Raw genomic sequence first — 24,760 nt, 5'->3', positions numbered from 1 at the left:
TCCAAGCTTTGCTGCACCCTACTTGTCAGGGGCCAGACAAGCACTATAGTAATTATAAATAAGAATTTAAGAACACAGGAACTTTAGACTGGAAAGGGCCTCCTGGACCATCCCTGTGGCATGGAAACTGCTTGTCCAAAAGGTCCACAAGGAACCCTTAGTCTGGACCCTCTTGTGCACCACAGCCACAGTATTAATAGACCTACAACATACCCCAGGTAAAGAGCATGGGGGACAAGGGTGCCATTGATGCCTTACCACTGCAGTGATAGGAAATTACTCAAGCTAAATCAGTGGTTCTTAAATCTTTTAAACTCAAGGGACCCCTCTATAATTTTTCATAATTTGGTGGCACTCCATTCAAGAACTACTGTTCTAAAGCCTCAGCGTACTTAACTTTACCTCCAGGCTGTCGTACCACCAGACCCAGCTGGAATTGTCCCATGCACCCGTTTCCAGGAAAGGCTTGCAGAGCTGGACTGGGAAGCAGGTGAGGTAGGAGTAGGCACTCTTGCCTACTTTAAGTTTATCTGTTAATTTAATCCAGTGATTCTCAACCAGGGTACTATGATGCCAGTGCCACCACAGCAGCCAGGTGAAACTATGCTGCATGCCTCTGTTTCCAGAAGCTGGAGTAGGAAGCAGCTGAGCCAACAGTGGGCATTCCTGCCTACATTAACTTTATCATAACTAGAAAAAAAAAGACTAGTACAGGAGTGTCAAATTCATCTGGCCCATGGGGGCTCAGTGGTTCTCAAATGGGATGCCACCAAATTCAGAAAAATTATGGAGGAGCGCCTAGATTCTAAAAAGTTTAAGAACCACTGACTGGCCTGGGACTCATCCATGGGCCAGATGAATGGTGCAGGGCCAGCCCTGCAAGCTGGATTGGACCCAAAGACATCCCTGCATGCCAGATTCAGCTCCTGCAGTGCCTGCTCTGGCTGGTCTGGGACTGTGCTGCATGCAGCATCCACTCTGGCCAGATCAGGACACGAGTGGCATGTGGCATCCAAGCCACCAGGTACAGCCTGGGTCCCAGGGGGACTGCAGCAGGTGCTATGTGTAGTACAGTCCTGGACTGGCCAGAACGGATGCCAGATCTGGCACGTGGCAGACCCATGGAACCCTTTGCCTCCCCACCATCCCCTGCAACATGCTGGATCCAGCGCCTGCTCTGGCCACTCTGGGATCTGTGCTGCATGTGGCACTTGCCCCAGTCTGGCCAGAGCAGGCACTGTATGCAGCTCATGTCCAAAACTGGCCAGAACAGGTATTGTGGGCACTGGATCCAGTATGCAGGTGGAGGACCTGGACTGAGGACTGAGTGATGGGCTCCATGGGCAGGATCCGGCCTGTGGGCCATATCTTTGACACCTACGCTCTAATACGTTAGTCACATTATTCTGTTCAACATATTGACTGATTCTATTCCATATATAAGCTTTTACTGTTCTCATCACTGCAGTATCCAAGCCCAGATCCATAAAGGTATTTAGGTACTAAAACTCTTATCTTAGGTGTTTAATTGCCATTAATTTTAATGGAAGCTACGCACTATAATACCCTTATGGGTGTGACCCTAGGCACCTTCTAGCTGTGCTCTCTCATCTATTCCACATGGAATGTGGTGGAGTACTTTTCTATTTTTTTAACTGTACACACAACTCCACATTTCAGAAGCAGCAGACAGGTTAAAAAGGTGTGTCCTATGCCCAGAGCAGAAGCTTAGCAAGGTGTGGGATGGTCCTTCAGTCCCATAGGATTTTACTCTGATGTACTAGGTGGCCTCAGGAAGGCTCAGTCTCTCACACAGACTCCCTTGAACTTGGTACCTGATCTCAACAGTTTTGGATTACATCATTGTAAGTGTTCCCAAATCAAATAATTTCTCTCTTACCAAAAATCTAACCTAATCAGTTTCTGCTGTGTTGAGTAATGCTGATAGCACTGAAATACCTGTAGCATTTACCAATCAGCAATTAACTTTTCTTTGCAAGTATCAAAGGTTTACCTGAGTTACTTGGCACACTGCCCTTCACCAACCTTAAATGCAGCTAAAGAGAAACTTATGAAATAAACCAGCATGCCTTGGGTAAAAAAAGATGCCTTGGCAGAAGTTGTAAATGATTAACAAGGTGGGGGAAGTTTATAGAGCTTAAAGTGAGCAGGTATTGCTCATAGACTTCCTCTAATATGAAGTTTATTTGTCTGCCTGTCAGATGGAATAGACTGTGTGGAGCAGATGCCCCTTTGCATGCTCATGTTGTGTATTTCAGTATTATTAGTGGGAGATCAAAACAAATCAAGACCAAAGTTGAAGACCAGCCATTAGTGATGGCAAAAGGGAATCTGCTGTGCACAACCAGGGCAGTTAATTGAAAACTATTACAAAGACACCATAGAGATGACACATTTTTAAAGACATGACAGACGGCCGCTCAACAATGTGCGACAAAGAACACCATTCACATGTGCCCTGCCAATGCCCTTCTGTAACCTTTATAAAAACGTAAGTAAACATAGGCAAATTAGTAGGGCTGTGCAAAGCTTCGGTTGCTGATTTGATTCAGAGGAGATTTGGCCCCATTTGGCAGCCAAATCTCTGAATCCAAATTGAATCAGGAGACCAATTAAAAGATCCAAATAGATTCAAAGTCTCCTAATTGATTCGGAAAAGATTTGGAGAATATTCAGAGATTCAGGCAGTCCCCACTCACTCCCTCAGGGAGCTGGACCTGGGCTCCATGCTAGTAAGTAGGGAGCGGGGGGGGCACTGAGGAGGGGGAAGGGAGTATGGGGGGACCCCCGCCAGGCCCCATCCCCTGCCTGCTCCCCCAGCCCCCCTGAGCACCCCCCCAACCTCCGCCCGCTCTCCCAACCCTTTCAATGGCTGCCCCCCTGGCCCCAGGGTCCCAGCATTAAAAAAAAGCCCTGCCCTCACTGGCAGTAGCAGCTGCCACTGGGGTCAGTGGGGCCTCCTGGCCGGTAAGTGGGGAGGGGGGGGGGGGGGCTGGAGGAAGGGGGAGGGGACCATGGGGCGACCCCTGCCAGCCCCGTCCCCTGCCTGCTCCCTGAGCCCCCCGGATTTCTGCTTCACCCAACTCTACTCCCCCGCCTGCCCCCTGATCACTGCCCCACCTGGCCCCATTCCTCACCTGCCCTCCAAGCCTTCCCCCCCCACATTTGCTGCCCTACCCAGCCCCAGCATCCCAGCAAGTAAAAAAAAAAAAGCTCTGTGTGGCAGAAATGCTATCGTGGGTGCCCCTCTCCAGAGATCTGTCTCCACCAGCCTGGGAGGCTGCTGTTGAATCCCTCAGGGCGGGGATCTCCCACCTTGTCTGCATGACAAAAGCCTGGCGCCTGGGAGGGGATGCTCTGGTCACCTGGGCAGGGGGGGAAAGGCCCGGCCCTGCGCGCGGGCCCAGGTAGCCAGGGATGCTGGGGAGATTGGTCAGTTTGTAGCCAGTATTGGCAGCTTCGATTGGACCGGGCTGCTGAGGTCAGAGAGGTTATTTAAGGGCCCGGGCCAGGATGAAGGCAGCCATTAGCCATGCGGTCATCCAGGTGAATCTGAACCTGGCTCTCTCCTCATTACCGCATGCTCCAAGAGTGCCCTGCCTCCAGAGGAAACAACAACTACCTCTGGATGATGCAACTGAGTAAGCTACTAGAGAGCCGATTAGATATTTAGCTTCAGTAACTCAGATGCGTGTTTAAACGGCTACCTCGGCCACCCTGGTTTGCTCTATGGGATTCCTTTGATATTCCTCTAATATTTCTATGATATCGTTCTACCTTTTACCCTGTTCCTGCCCTACCCCCTGTAATCAATAAAGTTCTCCTTTGTGACTGGTGTGGGAGATTTATTGAGGGGTGGGTCTAAATTATGCCGAGGAGGCCCCGTAGGTCTGTGGACTAAGGGAGGCTTCCTAATAAGCCCCTGTATTGGGTCTAGTACCCATTGGACGATCAGGCCTGTGTTCTCCAAGGTGCGCAGAGCCAGAAGTGAGTCCAGAGCCTTGGATGGTGGCAGCAGAAACCCTAGGCTAGCGGGTGTGCTCCAGGGAAGGGGTCAGCCATATGTGAGGCACCCCAAGGGAGGCACTCGGAGCCTGGAAGGTGGTCGGGCGCAGGGAGGTGGGCGGCTCAACGCAGGAGCGCCCCCTACAGGCCCGCCACACTCTGCACTCACCAGCAGTAGCAGCTGCTGTTGGGGTCACAGGGGCCTCGTGGCAAAGTCCCCTTGCACAGCACAAGGCAGCGGGGACTGGCCCTGGCCACCTGGCACCTGTACTACCACTGCCACTGCCCCATCGCGCGGGTGCAGCATGGGTCGGCAAGGCACTGCATGCCTCTGCACAGTGTTGGGCAGCTGAGGCCACTCAGGCTGAGCAGTACTGGGCCCCGGGTGACAGCTGCAGCAATGGGGGAGGCTTGGGGGGGCAGCCATTGGGGGGGCCTCGGGGAGCAGGCAGGGGATGGGGCCAAAGGGGGTCCCCCCATGTTCCCCTCCCCACTCCTCCAGCCCCCACCACCCCTTACTTACCGCATGGAGCCCAGGTCCAGCTCCCTGCGACTGGCACGCTGCTTGCCCTGCAGACAGGCAGTGTGCTTCAGCACTGGAGAGAGGGCCAGCCATAGACACACTCTGGCTGGCTACCAGAGCATCTCTGTGGAACACCTGAGCCTCCAGTTGCTTCAGGGCATGGTCCAGGCCCCAGCCCCACTTCTTTCCCCTCGGGGTATTTTTTGACCCCTGGATATCCAGGGGTCTAATTTTACCTCCATGCTGCAAACGAGGAACGTTTTTTTGTTCCCACATGCCTCTTGTAGCATCTCAAAGAGCTGTGAGATGCTGTAAGAGACACATGTGTGCTCATCTGGACATGCCCAATGGGTGTTTGCATAAGTAAGCCAAAAGTTAAATAGGAAAAAAACCCTATACAGGACCCTCAGGATTTCCTTAGAAACCCTACCTTGCTGTCTGCCTAGAAATGTTTGAGAAGGATAAAATTTATTTTTCTTGATAATTTTGGTAAGAATCAGGTGACACAGCTTCTTTTAAGTCTGCCTTTCAAGATCATTCTTGTGTAACATCACAAGAATAAGATTTTTGTTAGTTCCAAATTACTGGATTTGTTCACTTCATATTAACTAGTCACTATTCCTTGACTAAGTGTCATAAGCAAGATTTTCTTAGTAGATTTTCTTTCCTACTACCAGGCCCTTCTCCCCTGGGAGACGGAGGGTAGACCATGGTCTCCCTCAAAGACAAGGGAGGACTCGGGGACCTCCCACTCTGTCTAGCCAAGGAAATGGACCAAGGTGGTCAAGGGCCCCAAGGCCTACCGCACCAAGGCCCCTGCCCCGCTGGATCTATGCAACAGGTACGAACCTCTTGCAGCCCCAGCAGAGCCTGCTGAGTTGCCAGTTCACACAGACAACACAGGCACTACTGTAGTTACCACCCCCACTCTCCCCAAGACAAAATGCAAAGTGTTTGTCATGCAAGATTCCATCCTCAGGGGGACTGAGGGGGCAATATGCCACTCTGACCCCTTAGCCCAGGAAGTTTGCTGCTTCCCGAGAGTCCGCATCCTAGACATTGTGGAGAAGATCCCTAAACTCCTTCAGCCCACTGACCACTATCCCATGCTCCTTATCCATGTGGGCACCAATGACACGGCTTGGAGCACTCCTAGCTGGGTCATGAGGCGCTTCAGGGATTTGAGAGCGGGGCTAAAGGGTCTGGAGGCACAGATGGTGTTTTCTTCAATCCTCCCGGTCTCGGGCTACGGGCTGAGGAGGGAGTGGAGGATCCAGGTAGTTAACCAAAGACTGCGGCGCCAGTGTCATTGAGAAGGCTTCAGCTTCCATGACCACAGCCCGCTCTTTGGTGAGAGAGGCAGCGAGCTGCTGGTAGGGGACGGCTTCCACCTCTCTCCGCTGGGGAGGAGGCTCTTCTCAGCCAGACTGGCTGACCTGCTCCACCGGGCTTTAAAATAAGCCCACCGGGGGATGGGGGGACTACCGCCACTGCTGGTCCACTGAGTAACCCTTGCAAAGCCAGCAGGCCAAGGAGCTTAAGGCAGCCCACCCCTGCCCCAGCCCTGGAACAATATGTGGGCAAGGCAGGGGCCCCCAAGGGGACACTTGCCTGTTGTACACAATTGCCAGGAGCTTGGGGAATAAACAGGAAGAACTTGTCCTCCTGCTTAATGCAAATAATTACGATGTCATAGGGATAACGGAGACCCTGTACAGGAGAGATCCAGGGGACAAAAGGGGCGGAGGTATAGCTCTCTATGTCAAGGAGAGCTACGCACCCCTGCAAGCTGATATTGGTGCCCAGGGTGGATGGCTGGAGACCCTCTGGGTTAAAATCTGTGGGAAACATGGCACAGGGGACATGATGGTGGGAGTCTACTACAGACCTCCCACCCAAAGTCAAGAGCTTGACTAGGAGTTCACCACGGAATTGGCTGAGGCCGCATGCTCCCGGTCCATGGTCATAATGGGAGACTTCAACTACCCAGACATCTCGTGGGAAGAGCGTTCGGCTAAATCCGAGTGGTTGCAAAGCTTCCTCTCGTGTGTGGATGACCTCTATCTGACACAAGAGGTCTACGGGCCAATGAGAGGTAAAACACTGCTCGAGCTGGTACTAGCAACTGGGGACAACCTAATCAGCGACCTAATGATCGATGGGAAGCTGGGTGATAACGATCACGAGCTGATCACCTTCACCATCCGCCGTAAAGCTGGCAAGTCAGTCAGCAATACAGAAGTCCTTGACTTCAGGAAAGCTGACTTTGACAAGCTCAGGAGGCTTGTCAGTGAGGCCCTAAGGGACCATGACCCCAAGGGGAGGGGAGCTCAGGAAGAGTGGTTGCTCCTCAAGGGAGCGATCCTTGATGCACAAGCTAAAGCTATTCCGTCTTGGAGGAAAGGCAGCAAAAGGGCACAGCAGCCCCCCTGGCTCTCCAGGGAACTAGTGGACCTCCTGAGGCTAAAAAGAAAGGCCTACAAAGGATGGAGGACGGGATCCACCTCCAAGGAGGAATACTCTGCACTGGTCCAGAGCTGCAGGGAGTGAACCAGGAAAGCCAAGGCTGCGACAGAACTCCAACTAGCTACAAGTATCAAGGATAATAAAAAGTCCTTTTTTAGATATGTGGGGAGCTGGAGGAAAAGCAAGGGCAACACTGGACCCCTGCTAAACCAGATGGGACAATTGACAACCGACACCCAGGAAAAAGCCATTCTATTAAATGGGTACTTTGCATCAGTCTTTCATCAGTCCCATGGGACTTCCCTGCCCACTACGGGACAGGGAGGCCTGGGTGAGGGAGATTCCCTGCCCACCATCAATGCTGACCTTGTGAAGGAACACCTTGAGAGGCTGGACACCTTCGAGTCAGCTGGCCCTGACAATCTATACCCCAGGGTACTCAAGGAGCTGGCTAGCATCATAGCCCAGCCCCTGGCATGGATCTTCGATAACTCCTGGTGCTCTGGTGAAGTGCCCGAAGACTGGAAGAAGGCCAATGTGGTGCCTATTTTCAAGAAAGGGGAAAAAGTGGATCCGGGAAACTACAGGCCCATTAGCCTGACCTCTATCCTGGGGAAGGTCTTAGAAAGGTTATCAAAGAGGTCATTCTTAACAGACTGGCTGATGGCAACATCCTAAGGGATAGCCAGCACGGGTTTGTTGCGGGTAGGTCTTGCTTGACTAATCTTATTTCCTTTTACGACCAGGTGACCTATCACCTGGACAAGGGAGAGGAGATTGATGTCATATATCTTGACTACAAAAAAGCCTTCGATCTGGTATCCCATGATCACCTCTTGGCAAAACTGGCCAACTGTGGCCTTGGGTCCACCACGATCCACTGGCTGGGGAATTGGCTCCTGGTCGAACCCAGAGGGTGGTGGTTGATGGAAGTCAATTGTCATGATGCCCTGTGACCAGTGGAGTCCCCCAAAGCTCTGTCCTTGGACCTGTATTGTTCAACATCTTCATTAATGATGTGGACATTGGAGTCAGAAGTGGACTGGCCAACTTCGCCGATGATACCAAACTCTGGGGTAAAGCATCCACACCCAAGGACAGGAGGGTAATCCAGGCAGACCTTGACAGGGTCAGGAAATGAGCAGATCAGAACCTGATGGGGTTTAACACCAAAAAATGCAAGGTTCTCCACCTTGGGAGGAAAAACCTGCAGCATCCGTATAGGCTCAGCAGTGCTACACTGGTTAGCACTACGGATGAAAGGGACTTGGGGGTCATGATTGACCACAAGATGAATATGAGCCTTCAGTGTGATGCTGCAGCTAGTAAAGTGAGCAAAACGCTGGCTTGTATCCATAGATGCTTCTCAAGCAAATCCCAGGATGTCATTCTCCTGTTGTACCCCGGCCTTGGTGAGGCCACAGCTGGAGTACTGCATCCAGTTTTGGGCTCCACAATTCAAAAAGGATGTGGAAAAGCTTGAGAGAGTGCAGAGAAGAGCCACATGCATGATCAGAGTTCAGGAAAACAAACCTTATGACAATAGGCTGAGAGCTATGGGACTCTTTAGCCTGGAAAAGCGCAGGCTCAGGGGTGATCTGATGGCCACCTATAAGTTTATCAGGGGTGTTCACCAGGATCTGGGGGAACGATTGTTCACCAGAGTGCCCCAAGGGATGACGAGGTCGAACGGTTACAAACTCCTGCAAGACCGTTTCAGGCTGGACATAAGGAAGAACTTCTTCACTGTCCGAGCCCCCCAAGGTCTGGAATAGCCTGCCACCGGAGGTGGTTCAAACACCTACATTGAACGCCTTCAAGAGAAATTTGGATGCTTATCTTGCTGGGATCCTAGACCCCAGTTGACTTCCTGCCCCTCGGGCAGGGGGCTAGACTCGATGATCTTCTGAGGTCCCTTCCAGCCCTAATGTCTATGAAATCTATGAGAAGCTATTACCAAGAAAGACAGAAAAATGCTTGATCTTTTCATTTTCACAGTCTTGAACAATACATCAAACATAGACATGCCCAGATTATGTTGCCAGCTTGTAAATACTTCTAGATTTACAGTTGCTGGATACGTACTACGAAAAGTAAAATTTGATTTCAGTTAGTCTTTTAATCACGGCTCTGCAAATGTGAGTTTACATGGCTGTACTGTACTGTATAAGAAAAGGAACAGACATTTCAGCCAACAATATGTGGAAGTCCTTTCCTCTATTGGCAAGAAAGATGATATTTAAATATTCTTCCCTCAGGGAAGCATTTCCACCCCTGAAGATTTATGTTTTCCAATTTGGCCTGTTTGTAGTACCTGTTTAGTGTACGGGAGATCAGCAAAATTTGGAGCTACATCCAAAGAATAAGACAGACTGAGAACTGAACTTGCTTGTTCATAGGCAGTGTTATTAAAAAAAAAAAAAATCCAAAAAAAAAACTGGCTCACTCCCCAGAACCATGGAATAATTCCCTTTATAGCTCCTAAGCCTGACACTACTGCAAAAACCTACAAGACAGGGTAGGGTGTTCAGTAAGAGTTTCGATGAGAACAGCTGCAAGTCTAGATCAAGGACATTTCTTTCTAGCACAAGAATAATTCATTTTCTGAAACATTTTTAAATAGCTGTTATTTATAATAAAAAAAGTTTGCCTATATATCATGCATGTTTAAAGTGATAGTAAGAAACCCTCAGTAGTGCTGTGTTACGTCTAATTTTGGAAAATAAAAGTGTTCATAAGATTTTGGAAGAAAAATGTACTTAGGAACAGGAAATCATCATCTCCCAACATGCCAACATAGACTGCGACAAAGGAAGTGGGACACTAGGAATTCAGCACAAAGATAAGGGCAGGATATGGTGCCATGCCATCCCATTGCGCTCCTTGCTGTTTCCCAGCAATAAATTATGGGCTCTTTGGATTTTAAAACTAGGGAGCCAAAAATAGAACATTGCAGAAATCTGAAGAAAGGAGCCAGTCTCTCAGTGTCAGTCCTGAACAGTGAGGTGCTATGCTGCTGGACATGCCATTTGATATAAAACTGCGAGCCTGGCCCCTTGTGGGCATTAAAAATCCCATGGAACTTTTTACATGAGGGATGCTAGCCCCAGTAGCAAGGCCACAAGTCAGTTTGGGTTATTATGTTCTGTCCGTATGCTTTCTTCTGATTTCGCTAGGAGTAGTGTTCTTTACTTCCTCCACTGGACAGCACAGGTTGCAAAGGGACAACTTGGGACACTGAGTACACTTAGCTGGGCCCTGTTAAATGTTTGCCATTTTCCATCCCAAGGCAGTGGCATTTCAAGAGCTGGAGGGCCAATTCCAAATGCTATGGATTGACGTGCATGCCAGAAAACCTGGGAGAAGAAGAGGGTCAAAAGATCTCTCAGGCCAGAACCATAGGTGTTGCAAAGAGGCATTTGTGGGCAGGATCTTTGGACAAATGGCCTCAATACTATAGGCGGCGGAAGGCGGGGGCTAATGGGGCTTAGCCTCCCCCACCCAAACTTTTCACGGTGGCCGGTGACAGCAGCAGCACCATGGCGCTGCCATCCCACAGCGCCCAGCACCACTCAGCATGCAGTTGCACCTCCGCCGTCGCATACAGCACCAGCATGTGCTGGCCCTGCAACAGCCCTGAGGGAGGGAGGGGCAGAAGTCAGGCGGGCCTCAGCACCCCCCCCCAACCCCGCGTATAATAATTTTCCCCCACTGCTTACAGCACATTCCCTGAGGAACCCATTGCAAGAGTTGATTGACCTGGCTACTCCATTCTGCAGAGGATGTTCACCAGAGGATGATCATTCAAACCTATGCTACAAAGCCCCAGAGGCCCAGCAAAGGAGCGCTTCCTGTACTCAAAGCCTGCCCAGGGAAGTATCAGACCTTCCACAAACTGACCCAGAGTCATTGTCTGCCAATGAAATCTTTGGCACTTAACACAGAAAAACCAACTACACCAAGTAAATATAAGGGCTATATTCAAAAAGGGACTTAAACATCCAGAGTGGGACTTCGGACATTTAGGAGTCCAAGTCCAAAATTACAATCCTGAAGGCCCCAGTAACAATCTCTCTACACTGGAGGTGTCCAAATGCCAGCAGCACCTCTCTTTTTTACTTTACAATTCTACAGATGCCTAGGTTTGTCTCTCTCCATGTCAAGCACATCCTGGTCTTGACAGGGTCAAGCATCCCAGTGCCTAGCTTGTAGGATCCTAGGAAAGTAGGGACCTCATGAGGCTAATTCATCCCCCTGTTTAAGGCAAGATCATCCCTGACTAAGCCATCCCAGCCAAGTGTCTGTCTAATTTGCTCTTGAAAGTTTCCAATAAGGAAGTTTCCACAACTTCTTTATGTACCCTATTCCATTGGACCTAATTTATAGATGCAATGTACCCTATTCCATAGGCCCAATGATTTTAAAGCTGGAAAAAAAATAGGGAGTCAGGAGAAGCTGGGGTGTGATCAAAGCCCCATAGTAAGGGTTAGAATAAGAACAGAGTATGGAAGTTAAGGAAGCCAATCATAATAATGGGAGATTAGGGACTGCTGGGAAGGCCAGTTGGCTACAGGCTTGAGCATAAGTTATGAATGGAAGCGTTGGTTGTGCAATCTGGAAAACACAGAGCATCCCGATACTGACAGACAGATGAGACTGAATAGGCTGAGAGAAAGAATGAGCTCTAGCTGATGCACAGACTTAGCCTTCTCTTGAACAGGAGTACGGCTCTATGCAGACTCCTTTTTCAGTGTTCTTGTGCTCACCTGCCAGTTACAGTGCCAGAATGGGAAAGACAAAATTGCTTTCTTCAAGACAGACAGGAAAAGCAGCTCAATACTTGATTTTCTACAAATTACGAATTTTGGACCTTTGAATTATGAATATATAATGTTCCACTGATGTCGCATTTTACCTCTTGTGCCAATATAATTCTCTCAAGAATCTTTGCCTTAATACTGTGGAGGGAGGCTTGCTGTCGTAAGAATTAGACTAAGCATCCAAGGACATGATTAAGGGTGAGGTAGCATAAGAGTGATGTTGTAAGGCATGATGGTCCAGAAATGAGACCACTAACTACATAGCTGGTCCAATAAAAGGCATCACCGTAAGAAACCCTTGCCCCTTGCATTTAAGGTAAGTGCAGCAGAAAAAAAGACCAACATTTTATGCATAAAGTCTTCTCTTTTCTTTTTCATTAGACAAAGTCTATTTTTTGCCCAAACTAATTCACAGTGCCTTTTTAAAAAGGAACATCCAGAGAAGATGCAAACATTGTCTTGGCATTTTAACGGGGGTTGTAAGGGCCTCCTTCCAGTCAATGTGGGGGCCTGACCTCACCTACTATATGCCCCTCTAATTGGTTTTTGCTCCTTGATGGGAAGGGGGGATCTGGCCCCCTCTTTATAGCTACTGTCAAAAGTAGCTGGCTTCATTCTCTTTCTAGCTGTAGGGCTGAAAAGCTGGCTGAAAGAGGCAAGAATCGACTGATCTCTTACTCCACACCTCAGATCCCCATTTCACTGATTCACTTAATCACCTTGCTTAAATTCTTTCCATAACCACTCTTGAGAGACAGAATTGAATAGTAAATATCCATTCCTGTCTTATTTGTTGAAATAAAATTCCCATAAAGATCCAAGCATCTTGCTTGCCCAAGATTTGTGGATTTTGTCCATAAAAAAAAAAAAAAAAAAAAAATTATATATATGGATGTTCAACCTGCAGTACTAGTGCCACAAGTGACATGGACAGCCTCTGTGTGGCATATGGCAGACTCGGGAGAGCACAGGCAGCATAGTGGCAGATAGAGAGCAGAAAACAGAGCCTCAGATCAGGCAAGGAGCACAAGGCAGGAAGCAAAGCAGCAACTTGGTCAAGGAGCAGGAACCTGAGTAGCAGCTTTGGTAAAGGAAAGGAATTGGCACTCAAGGAGGGTGCAAGGCTAACTTGTGGCATGCCTGCCAAAAAGGTGGGCCCCCACCAGTATAAACAATGCTTCGCTTTTGTATAGCATCTTTCACTGAGGATCTCAAAACACTTTAAAAGATAGATAAGTCCCATTTCCTTTCTTTTACAAATGGGGGTGACAGAGGCATGGGGAGACTATAGTTCAAGTCCTCAAACTGTAGCCAAGTTTGGGGCCAAAGATGCAAGTTGCCATGTACTCAGACACCCAAAAAGAGAGACCACTTTGGACCGTTTGGTCCTAAATGACTTGTCAAAAAAAATCATGCAAGTCACAAACAGAGCCCACATGCCTTGTTTTCCCTTCCCTTTAGACCATGTTGCCTCCAAAAGGCACACCTGTGTTTTTTTGTGCTTAGACATGTGATTGAGATAGGGACACATTTTAAATAGAAGAAAGTGGTGAACAAGTAAACTTCTATGCAGTTTGGAGTCATACAGTATGGGAGCTGTCATATGGCAGAAAAAATCTGGTAGTAGTTAGAGAGTTTATGGGCATTCATACATTACATGAGGATTTAAATTTTCCCTAAATTGAAGCGGTGTTTTTTTAAAAACCACTGCTTCAATTTAGGATTAAGTAAATCCCTGTGTCATGTACACCCGTGTCAGAGCCCAATCCTTACCTGCCTGTCCAGCGGTGGGGAAGGGAGCATGAGATGCTGGCAGGCAGAGCGGTTCCTGAGCTGCAGGGTGGGGAGGAAGAGGGGGGCCTGGTGCTTCCCTCTGTGGCAGAGGCAGCCCTCCTGCAAGTGGCATCTGCCCGCAGACACCTGGCCCGGGCAGTCCTGGGGGGGCACCACAGCTGTAGTGGGTAGCACCAGGGCCTCACACAGCTCAGGCAGGCAGGCAGGCTCCGGGGAAGAAAAAAGATTAGGCGCACTGCTTCCCCCCCTGTGGAACCTGCCTTCCCAGGCTGCTGCCTGCACGGTCTGCCTGCACAGCCCCTGAGCCGCACGGAACCTGGTGCTTCCCTCCACAGCTGTAGGGTAGGAAACTAAAACTCCTCGGAGGCATTTTACTTTGCAGTGCCCCAAAGTCATTTGCTGCATCCCAAAGTCATTTAAGGTGCATTAAGCCACCAAATGTGCTACAGCGCCTGGAATTAATGCACTATACGCCGCTGAATGTGCAGTCAGTAACGCCCTTAAAACAGTGCAAAAGGCATTTAACACGCTTTAAAGTGTCACCTACAAACGACCCGAGATAATACTTTAAAGAATAGTGGGACAACTTGGTTGTAATGAAATAATACCCTTTCAGATTGGATATTTTAAGATGACTGCATATTTGAAACTACTGTTTCAAGGGAAATTACTGTTTCCATATGTCTAAAACTAGGTGCTACTCTTTGTGGGATTAAGCACTGCATAATTTAAAAGACCACACAACTCTGGTATTGCTTTGGGTGAGATACTTCTCATTGCCAATAGCTACATGTAACTGCTGGAATGTAGCATGCTAATAAATTAAATTACATTTGATATTTGCTAAGCATGCATGCTTGCCATTTGGTTACCAAAAAGCTGCTGTTATCATTTTGCAGGTAAATACAAGCGGTGTTTAAATGCAGGGAACTGAAGTATGCCACATACATAAAATGCCAGTTATTTTGGAATGGCAGCTTCTTGAACTCACAATTTGTTTAAAGCATGGAAGCATTAAACAACCCAGTTTATGGGGTCCCCTCTCCTTTGCAAACATCACCAGCACATTCTGCTCCATGGTCATAATAGATCAGAAGAAGAGTGGGAGCTCACTAGTCCAGCTGGTCACAGTTGCAGGTCTTTACAGTACATTGCCTTATATTGGGACAATGGGACACAAACCAGTGGAAAAGCTAAGAGCTATAGAAACTCACCAGTGTAGCACCTCCTGCTGCTCCTTGTACAGCTTTTACTGCTTAGATCAAATCCCAGTTTTCCCATGTGGGACAGTCTGCTCTTTGTTTTAATCAGAGGAGGGAGACAAGGTGCAGCTTTCCATTGCCCTCTCCACCATGTCTTTCCCCCCCCACACTTTAAACATTTATTGGGCTAATAAAGGGATAAATGCCAAGGGCAACTGACCACTTTAACACTGGAGGCTTTGGCCTCTTTGTTGAAAAGAACACACCCGTTTCTCTCCAGACCACAGAACCTGCTGCCTTGACATGACTTTTTGGTTAAGAGGTGTAAATTAGAGAACATCATCAGATACTTTTTACTGCCTTAACCAAATCAGGAATAAATCCTGGAGTCTGGCTACTATAGCTTGACTCTGTTGTTAGAAAGCAACTGTAGACACAATGAGCTACATAGCATGGCAATTTGTTTTCAGACTTTGGGGATAGATCCTCAGCTGGTGTGAACTAGCATATCAATGGTTTACCAAAAGAATTACTAACCCTTTAAGTTTCAATGCTACTAAGCTCTGGTATGGAGCCAAAATTAATATTTCTGTGGAAAACAGAACAGATGGAAAACTGTACAGATAATCCTTCCTTTGAATTCAAAGCCGGGGGAAACTAAACTGCAACTTATTTATTCATACTTGATCCTTTGAGTTTTGTCCTGGGAGAGCCTTATGGGTTTCTTATTGAGCTTAGTGTGAACTTCTAAAAGAAGGAATTTGGCCCTAGATGTCTACATGCAAATGATAATTTCTCTCTGCAAAATTCTCCTACCTTCCCACCATCATCTTAGATGTTTATTTACTTAAAAATTGATAGTGATCCCCAGCAGCATGGCACAGGGCATCTTACCTCAAAGAAAACAATTAGCAACACTATAGTGTAGCTACATTAATAATTTACTTTCCTGTTTGTTAATACCTATCATTCATTCTTCTATTTTATTCCAAAGGAAAACAAAATACAGTTCTATGATTCTAGTTCTGACCACCACCACTTTGAACTGAAGCTCAGACTCTTGGTATACCACTAGGGGGAAGCAGGCTTTAAAATCTTAATAGGCCCTCCATTGAGGATACTTCACCACTAATGGAAAGTGTAAACCCAATGAGAGGAACTGGAAACATCTCCATCCCCATGATGGGGCTTAGCTAGATAGAATCTCTCAAAACTGCTTGAGTTACCAATTTAAGCAAAAACCAGAAATAGTACATTCTGGAGCAGCTCTTAAAATTTTCTGTTGTATTCAGTATTGGAAAGATTCTAGTGTTCTCACACCAATTTTTTTATCACATAGGGAAAAAACCTTTCCTTTTTTCTTTTAGCCATTCTGCTTCTCTGGTTTACTTCATTTCTCAGGTACAAAAGAGGTATGGAAGTGGGGTTTCTTAGTTAACTAGCATTTCTTTCTTCTACAGAATTACATTTACATAATAAAATGATATTTAAATCAGTAGTTCTTTTTAGCTGGTTTGCATGCTAACTCATTAACAGAAGTGATAAATATTTAAAGGAAACATGGACACCACCAATTTATCAATAATCACATTGTGATCAAAATTTGGACTTGCTATTGTTACAAGTAAAAATTCAGAATTAGACAGACATTGGAGGGGAAAACCTCTCTCTTTCCAATGTGATCATTTTGTAGAATTAACAATACCTTTGTGATTGCCATTACTCTCAGGTACCTTGCAATTTGTGTAGGTTTTTCCACAAAGCACCAAGAAAGAGAGAAACATTTATGATAATAGAAAAATGAAATTGTAAAACTACTCTAAAATGGAGTAGAGACATGGATGCTCTGAAGCAACTGTAAGCTCCAGTTCAACTTATTTGTCAGCATCAATTTAAAATACGAGTGAACTTACCTCTCCTCCAGTGCAGGGAAAGGGACTTGAGTATCTAGAAGTGCAAATTGCTCCTTTTTTTGTCACATCATCTTCTAGGCCAAAGGTTGCTGAACAGTTAGTGGCAAAATATTTGTAAGGCTTCCATGTTTTCCCAAAATCCTGAGATCGCTCTAGAACCATTGCTGCTGGCCTCGCTGACTTGAACACCATGATTAAGTGAGTGAAGTAAAATTCAGCTTCCAAATCCAGCTGGATTTTCTCCCTGTGTACATCCTCAGCTGACTGCCACCAGGTGCGTGGATATCGGAAAGAAGAGTCAGCCATGGCAGAGGGCAGGTGAGCCAGGTGGGAATACGCAGCATTGCATTTGTTGCACTTGGGCTGCTTACAGGTCAGGTCTGCGTTCTCACTGTATGAGCAGTAAAACTCTGTGGAGTTGAGTCCACATGTGGTATCTGTCCACAATCTCCGTCCGTGAGCTAGGTTTCCCATCCTAGGGTTGCATGCTTTTTCACAGTGGGACCCAACTCCAACAACATTGCTTAGCCCTAAGTGGAGGAAAATACAATGTCAATCTAGAGCAACACAACTGTCGTGGCTTTATGCTCAGCCTACAGTGCAATCCTCACATACCGTAATAAACATTATGAAGCCCAGTAACTCCTGGGCTTACTATGGCACCACTGCAGTGGGAAATGGAAGGCCTCCTTCCTCTTTCTACTCCGTGTTAGGGAAAGTCAAGCTCCTTTCTGAACTATCCCAGGAGGTCCTGTGGGTTTGGAGTGAAGCTTCCTGAAAATCCCACAAATATTTTTAGTATTTGAGGAAGGTGTTGAATAGCCCTCCCTACCCCAAGATCCAAAAGGAGACCTATGCAGTCATAGGAAAGTCATAAAACTATGGAGATGGGCTGGTCCAAGCATACGCGGGCAGCAGCAGAACTAGGGATGGGCAAGCAAGGCACCAGACCTGGGCACCAACTTTGGAGGAGTGCCAGGATTCCCCACCCCCCAGTCCTCTCAGAGTCCATGCTGTGGTAGCAAAAGCAATTCTACAACATTGCTCTTATAGCAGCAGCTGGGTGCATAGACACCACACTACTGCTTTAAGAGCAACAGCTGGGATGGGCAGATCATACTGTAGTAGCTGTGGTGGCAGCACTTGCTGCCACCACCACTAGGCACTGTTTTTGAGTCCCCACCATAGGTGAGATTCCTGTGCACCCCCACAACTTGGAACCAGTGCCCTTTTAAGATCAGCAGCACCGCTCCCCCAGGACTGCCCAGGGCACAAACCCTGCTTGTACCTCTGCCCATGGTCCAGATGAGGCAGGAGAAAGGGAGGTAAGCTGTAGGAGGAGAGTCAGTTGATGTACTTTAGTGTTTCTGCTGTGAAAATAATACTTCTCTGAACTTGGAGGTTAATACAGCTTGAGTGAAGTCAAGAGTGTGGTAAAAATATTTCACAGCATTCTACCTATGCCCTCCAATAGTCAACGCCCTTCCCCAAACTCTTCATCTGCAGCCAGCATCCCACACCGCTCTCCACTCTGAAAGAAAAACCTTCAGTTGAAACGGTGCTGGTGAGTTGCCCTGCAATTTAGTCTGTTTAGTTTTTGCTTAGGTTTGTCTAGAAGTCTTTTTGATTTTTAAGACTCATACAATTCAAGTGTCCAAGCAGAAAATAAAAGTCACCTTGGGAGTTCAATATGAAGCTTTTTGCAGTTAGTCATGGTTTGGTAGTTTTTTTACTATAAACCTTCCATCTATTTGTAAAGAAACTGGCAGTTTCTCAGGAATTAAATTGGATTTTATGACCCATAACCATTTACCTTTAAAACAAAAGGGCTCTAAGGACTCCAAGATGGGCATACCAAGATATTTTAGATGCATAATATGTTCTTTATCATAACCAGCTTTGTACACGGATGATACCTGCCCCTCCACTCCCTTTTTGGAACATTTTGCTAATTCTGAGTGTTATTTCAGTTTAACATCTAATACATCCTGTCTGGGGGATATTAGAATTATCCAACTCCTGTCTACCGGGCAATAATTGCACTGGGGTTCTCCCCTTCACTAGGAGAGGTAGGCTTAATGATGCCATTTATCTTCCTCCAGCTTTCTACTTGCTACTAACAATGACCCATTCAGGTTATACAGACTACATGGAAAAAGTGTGTGGAACACTGGGTCTATACATTTATTATAAAAGTACTTAAACAGGTGAATTGCACTGGATAAACACTCTTGGGAAATTGTTACCGAGCAAGAAACTTATTTTACTAAGTCACCTCCGGGAATAAGCTATAGCTAAAATTAAGCAATCCTAACTCAAAGACAGAACACACTCATGCCCATAAAAGTAAATAAACACAACTGTAAAATTCAGTTAACACTTCAGTCTTCTAGAGAGCCTTTGCAAAGCATTATACAAATATTAACTAACCTATACAGCTCATCTGAGAGGCCGGTAAGTAAGTGCTATTATCATGTGTATTATCAATGAGGCCTGGCATGGGCTGGTTTAATTTAAGTGTTGATAGCTTTCTTGGGTTGTTGAAGTAGTTACCCAACACAGGGGAATTACCTGTTCAGCAAACAAGTGAATGCTTTCTGTAGTGCCCTCTGCCATTTCACCTTAAGCTCATTACCTCTACAAGAAAGCACTTTGGGGAAGACTTGAGATAGGAGTGCTTTGTCAGGACTGCAGTATGATTTTGAAAGTTAACATAGAGCACAATCTTTTTTTGTGCAGCATTATACAGCACACAGAGACACAGGCCCAAATCCTGGACCCATGGAAAAAGTCAATAATAATGATTTCACTGGTGACAGGATGTCATCCACAGTCCTGCCACAAAGAGCTACAACAACAGTTCAGATGCATAATGCATTCTACTTCAAATGAGCAGTGTAAATAAACCATTTGTCTATAGCCTTTTTAGAGACCTATCCCTTCAGGGCTCTCTCTGACCAGGCTGGGTTCTGTCATGGGATGCTGACTACCAAACTCCCATTGAAGTCTATAGGAGTTGAGACTACTCATCACCTCTCAGACCCATTCAACCCAGCAGCTTCAAGCCCTTACTCATATAGCCCTATTGATTTTAATGGGCTTGGTATCCATCCTGTAGTTCCTTTCTCATTTGGGGTCAAATCATGGGTCTACTGAGGTCAATGGGAGTTATGCCCTTGACTTCAATGGGACAGGTCTTTGTTGTGCGCACACACAAAGCCATTTCATGTTCAGTGGGGGCAAGGAGACAAAGCAAAGCCTTTTAAATGGCATGTTTCTCCAAATAAGAAAACCCAGGCTGATGGATGCTAAGTGTTGCAGATGATGAGCTGTGACAGTTTTCTGGCATAGGGCTGTTTACCACAAGACTGAAGCAAGATAGCATACTGGTATTAAAGCATAAAGATTTCCACACTGTCAGCCACAAATTCATGACAGCTTTTTCACATCCAAAGAGAGGTGCTTTCTCCACATTCACACACAATCGTTAAATTTAAGTACATGCTAGTTCAAACCCTATATAGTATACATGCCACTGATCCGCAGTCTTTAGTAATGATGAACAAGTGCATGTGGTGCGCACCATGATTCACCTTTAAAATATCCAGGAAAAAAATCATATGGTTCCTGTTCCAGTAATTTTTTTTCTGTTGAACCAATTGCCCCAAGATATTTTACCTTTGCAACTGATTGTATTATTTCATTTCCCCATAACAGGCTGTTTGAAAAAAAACACACCAACAGTCAGCCTTCCAGTTGAAAACAGCTCCAGGAAACATTACATAAACAGTTTATATAACAAAATATGAATGCCCAAGTGTCTGAAATGTTTAAAAATCCTTCTATGGAAAGTTTTAAGGACAAAGTATTTACTCAGAGTTTACATATGGGGAGGGTGATGAGAACGGTTTCATCTGTGCACCAGTTTTGACATCACTGCTGTCAAGATAATCACTTTGAGCACTAGACAGGAAACTCCTTTCTACAGGGGCACCATTCCTGAATGCAGTGATCATCCTTAATTCTGCTTCCCTGCAAAGTAAAGGTGCTACTCCAGCATCGCGTTTGGCACCCAGAGGTGCCAGCTCTAAGGGGTAGTAGAGTCCAGACACGCTTATCTGCTTTCAGATCTTTGCCTTGTGCATCATCAGCTTGCAAGTCTGAGTTGCTTCAGAAAGAATGGAGGTGTCCGACTTTCCCCTTTGGAGTCGGATGAGACGGGCAGCACACAGCACTGAACAAGAGCGTCACCTCCTCTACCCCCGACAGCGCCGGGTTCTCACTGTTTGGTGCACTGCCCTGCCTAGCCCTGCCTGCCTCCCATGCATGCCAGGGGCTTCCCACCTGGTCCAACATTCACCTCCGGCTTTAACTTTCTGCCGGTCATGCCGTCCCACCCACTTGTGTCCCTTTGCTTCTAGCTAAACACCCCCCTTCCTGGATGCTCACGGTCCTGAAATACTTGCAGCCCACAGCAAGTGGCAAGGGGCACACGGGGAGCCTCCAGCAATTCCCCTGCCATGCAGGGCTGGAGGCGGAGGACGCAGGGGAGCCTGCCGCCGCGCAGGTGCCGGGGAGCGCACTGCCCCTCGCGGGGTTGGCTGCCAGGGCTGCCCAAGGGGCCCGGGCGGCAGGGAAAGGGCGGAGTGGGGGCGCACAGCACGAGAAGCCCGGGGCCTCCCCACAGCGACCTGCCGCTCCCTGCACCCGCGGGCTGGGAGGCACTTGGCTTGGCCGCGCTGGGGCGGAGCGGTCCGGTCTCCCGTGCGCACACCCCGGGCTCCGCCTGTCTGTCTTTCTTTTAAAGAAGAGCAGCACGGCGCCGGCCCCCGCGGGCACCCCCGGCCCGGCCCCCGCAGCCCCCGCGTTGTCCGGCCGAGACCCACCTGCAGCCACGGCGGAGCAGCAGCCCAGGAGCACGGCGAGCCCGGCCCCCGCAGCCATCGCCGCGCGCCCGGGCCCGGGCCAGGGGCAGGGATCAGGGCGGGGGCGGGGGCATGGCGCGGCACCACTCGCTCCCGCGCCGCCGCCACCGGCGTTTTATTGCCTGGCTCCCGCCTGCGGGGCCCGCGCCCGCCCCGCCTCCCCGCCCAGGGGTGACAGCCCCCGGCGGGGCCGCCTGGTGCCTAAGAGCGGCAGCTCGCAGTACTGCACCGCCCCGCCCCGCCCCGCCCCGCCGCGCCGCGCATCCTTCCCGCCGCTCGGCCCGCTGCCCCTCACCCCGCCCGTCCTCCGCTGCCTCCCAGCCCGGCGCCCCTGTGGCGGGCAGCCCCACGGCCCCGCCGCCGGCCCCGCTCCCTCACCTGCCCGCCCTGGCAGCCGGGCCGGGGAGTGGCCGCTGCCCGGGCCTGAAACAGCCACTTGCTGCTTCCTGCAGTTCCTGCTGACCCATCCCAGCCCCCAGGAAAGCTCAGGGAAATAAATCTAGGGGATTCAAATCCAGTACCCTTAAAGAGAGTCCCCTGGGCCTAAGGCAGGGGGAGGCCACCCCCGGCACGCGTGCCATGGTGTGGCATGCAAAGGCATTTTGTCTGGGGCGTGCCCCTCAGGGCGGACGCGGGGAAGGGCCCGGGGCTCTGCTGCTACAACAAGGGTCAGGCCCCTCGCAGCCACTCCGGGCACACCAATGTCTTAAGCTTGTGGGTGTTTTGGGCATTCTGCCCCCAAACTTTGCTGACCCCTGGCCTAAGGGCATGTGTTTTACAACATGATGCTGACGTGTCTCATTAAACATGCTGGTTTTAAGGTGTTGCACAAGGTGGAAATGAGCCCAGAGCTCAACTCTGTTCAGCTTTTGATATGTGAACGAGAAACTTATGCTCCTATGAAAGGACTTCTCGTCACCATTAGGAGGAACTAAAACTCTTTCGAATGCACACGAGTTGTTTAAGTAAGGGCATGAACTACATCTCCACCTCCCCATCCCAGGCGCTTCTGGTCGTTCCTGCCCTGACTCTTCCCTCCTCTTCAGTTCAGGTCCCCCTTTTGCCAAGTGCAGCTGTGAGGAACACCTGTCTTCTCTGCAGCCACCAGCCTGACCAGACTGAGACCGCAGGGTCTGCACCCATGCCTCTCGGAGGTGCCACAACCAGTCTGCAGCCTGTAGTAGGATAGCAAGAGATTAGATAGGTGGTTCTGGGACAGAGGGTTCCTGTCTAGACACACGCACATGCTGCACACATCTGGAGAGAGGAGAAAATGACAAGAGGGATGGAAAGGCAAAGCTGCCTTTTGTGTTATGTAAGACTTTGGTGTGGATACTCACCAAAAATCAGCCTAGTTATCTCTGTTTCTGTAACTAGAAAGATAATTTCATACTGTGGGTCAAACGTTCAGCTGCTACAACATAGCTGATAACGTGACTCTGATATCTCTATGAGGTCACATTGATCGTTCATAAGCATGACAGAATTATGCAACCAAGGGTCAACATGGCTGTGTTTATGAAACATTTTCTAATCCAGTTGGCAATGCAGAATGGTGACATATGAGTGGACTAGTTTTAAAACCAATTCTTGTCATCCAAGTTCAAAGTGCAAAGAAAAGTAGAAAACCAGTTTTAATCATTGCAACATGCCTGCTCCCCACAATAGATTCAGGTCAGTAAAAGTCATCATGCAGAAGTATTCTATCCTCATTCTCACCATCCTTTGCTTAGACAATGCACGTGAAACCTGAAATGGCAATTGCTAACCCCTGAGCCAGCTGCACCACAACAAGCAGACTGGCCATTAAGCTCCAAAGGGAAACCCCTGGACTTAATTAAGGTCACCTGATCAGATGAGGCAGTGCTCCAGGGTAGGGTCTGGCTTTTTTTCCCCAAAGAGCAGGGAGCTGGGGACAGGTGGGGCTGGGAGAGCGAGCAAGGGATGGGGCCTGTGTGATTCAGAGATTTGGCAGCAGATGAATCTCCAAATCAGATTCGGCTGAATCGATTCGGGACAGTGATTCGAATCACCGAATTGAATCACTGTCCCCCGAATCAGCTGAATCCGAAGCAAATGCTAGCCGTTTCACACAGGCCTACTGGACACAGTCTGGCCTTTGGATTCTGTCTCAGTGGCCTAAAGGGGGGATGGGAGATCTTGACAACCTCTACTCCAAAAAAACTCCTGCCTAGGCAAATGCATCAAAGGTCTGGGTGACCTCTCATCACCCAGGAACTGTTGATCCAGAAGGATTTACAGTTGCCAAACGTCTCAATATGGGTGGATTGCATGTGGCTATCAGGGGAGATCTGGAGGCTATGGAGGGGTGCATGGTGGGCACTCAGTAGCAGGCAGCCAATTTGATTCTGGGACATTTCTACCATATGTAGCAGAATCCTAACAAATGACCACACTCCCTCCAATGCTTGCCCATTTCTGTGTCTTAGAAGCATTTACTTTTATGTGGGGTGAGACATCAATGATATGGAATTTTAAAATATTTTTCTTTTATTGTTATTCAGGTGTCTGTGTGAGGACCATTGTTTCAGATGTTCTCCTAATCTTTATCACTAATTTCTGATCCCATGTCTATAGCTTATTTTGTCATAAGCAATGTTTTTCCTCTGTATCACAAATGTTTTTACTGAGCATCAGTAGAGTAACTACTATGGAAGCAAGGTCGGGGGCACAAAAGCAGCTGTTTCTGAGGAGGTGGCCAGCCATGCTCTTGCAATTGGCATGGCAGGTGCTGGTGCTGCCTCGTGTGTTCTTGGTTACCCCAGGTGTAGACCTGCCCTGCTATGCCTCCATTGTACATAGTTGTTTTAGCCTAGTTTTTTTGTTGCTTTTGATAATTGGGCTTTTGGAGCCTGATCCAAAGCCCTTATGAGTCAATGGAAAGACTCCCATTGACTTTTGTAGGCTTTGGAGTAGAAGATTTCATAGTCACAAGAAAAAAGTTCTTTTTCTTGCCTCAACCCTCTTGCATTTCATAGAATCAACTCCTACATCCTGTTAGTTCTGAATCGGCATAATAGTTGTTTCATATTTATATTTTTGTGCAACAGAAACAGAAAATCTGTAGAAT

The 24,760-nt window shown here is 48.0% G+C and overlaps 1 protein-coding gene across 2 annotated transcripts in view; it reads right to left on the bottom strand.

The window, feature by feature from the left end:
* NTN4 (netrin 4) overlaps nt 1-21,833 on the bottom strand; it is a 90,274-nt gene extending 68,441 nt beyond the window's left edge. Inside the window, exons 1-2 of one of the 2 annotated variants that reach the window (XM_006268144.4) lie at nt 21,631-21,833; nt 16,745-17,274 (exon numbers count right to left, since the gene is read on the bottom strand). In XM_006268144.4, coding sequence (XP_006268206.1) covers nt 16,745-17,274; nt 21,631-21,688 — 588 coding nt within the window. In that variant the 5' untranslated portion in view covers nt 21,689-21,833. Of the gene's footprint in view, nt 1-16,744; nt 17,275-17,359; nt 17,489-21,630 lie in introns of those variants that run through there. The other variant, XM_019489258.2, reaches the window with a different exon arrangement.
* Between the last annotated feature and the right edge of the window lie 2,927 nt (nt 21,834-24,760).

This window comes from Alligator mississippiensis, chromosome 4 (genome assembly GCF_030867095.1).
Source record: "Alligator mississippiensis isolate rAllMis1 chromosome 4, rAllMis1, whole genome shotgun sequence".
Taxonomy (NCBI): Eukaryota; Metazoa; Chordata; order Crocodylia; family Alligatoridae; genus Alligator; species Alligator mississippiensis.
Note: the sequence above shows the minus strand (reverse complement) of the source record. Positions and strands in the feature narration are given on the sequence as shown.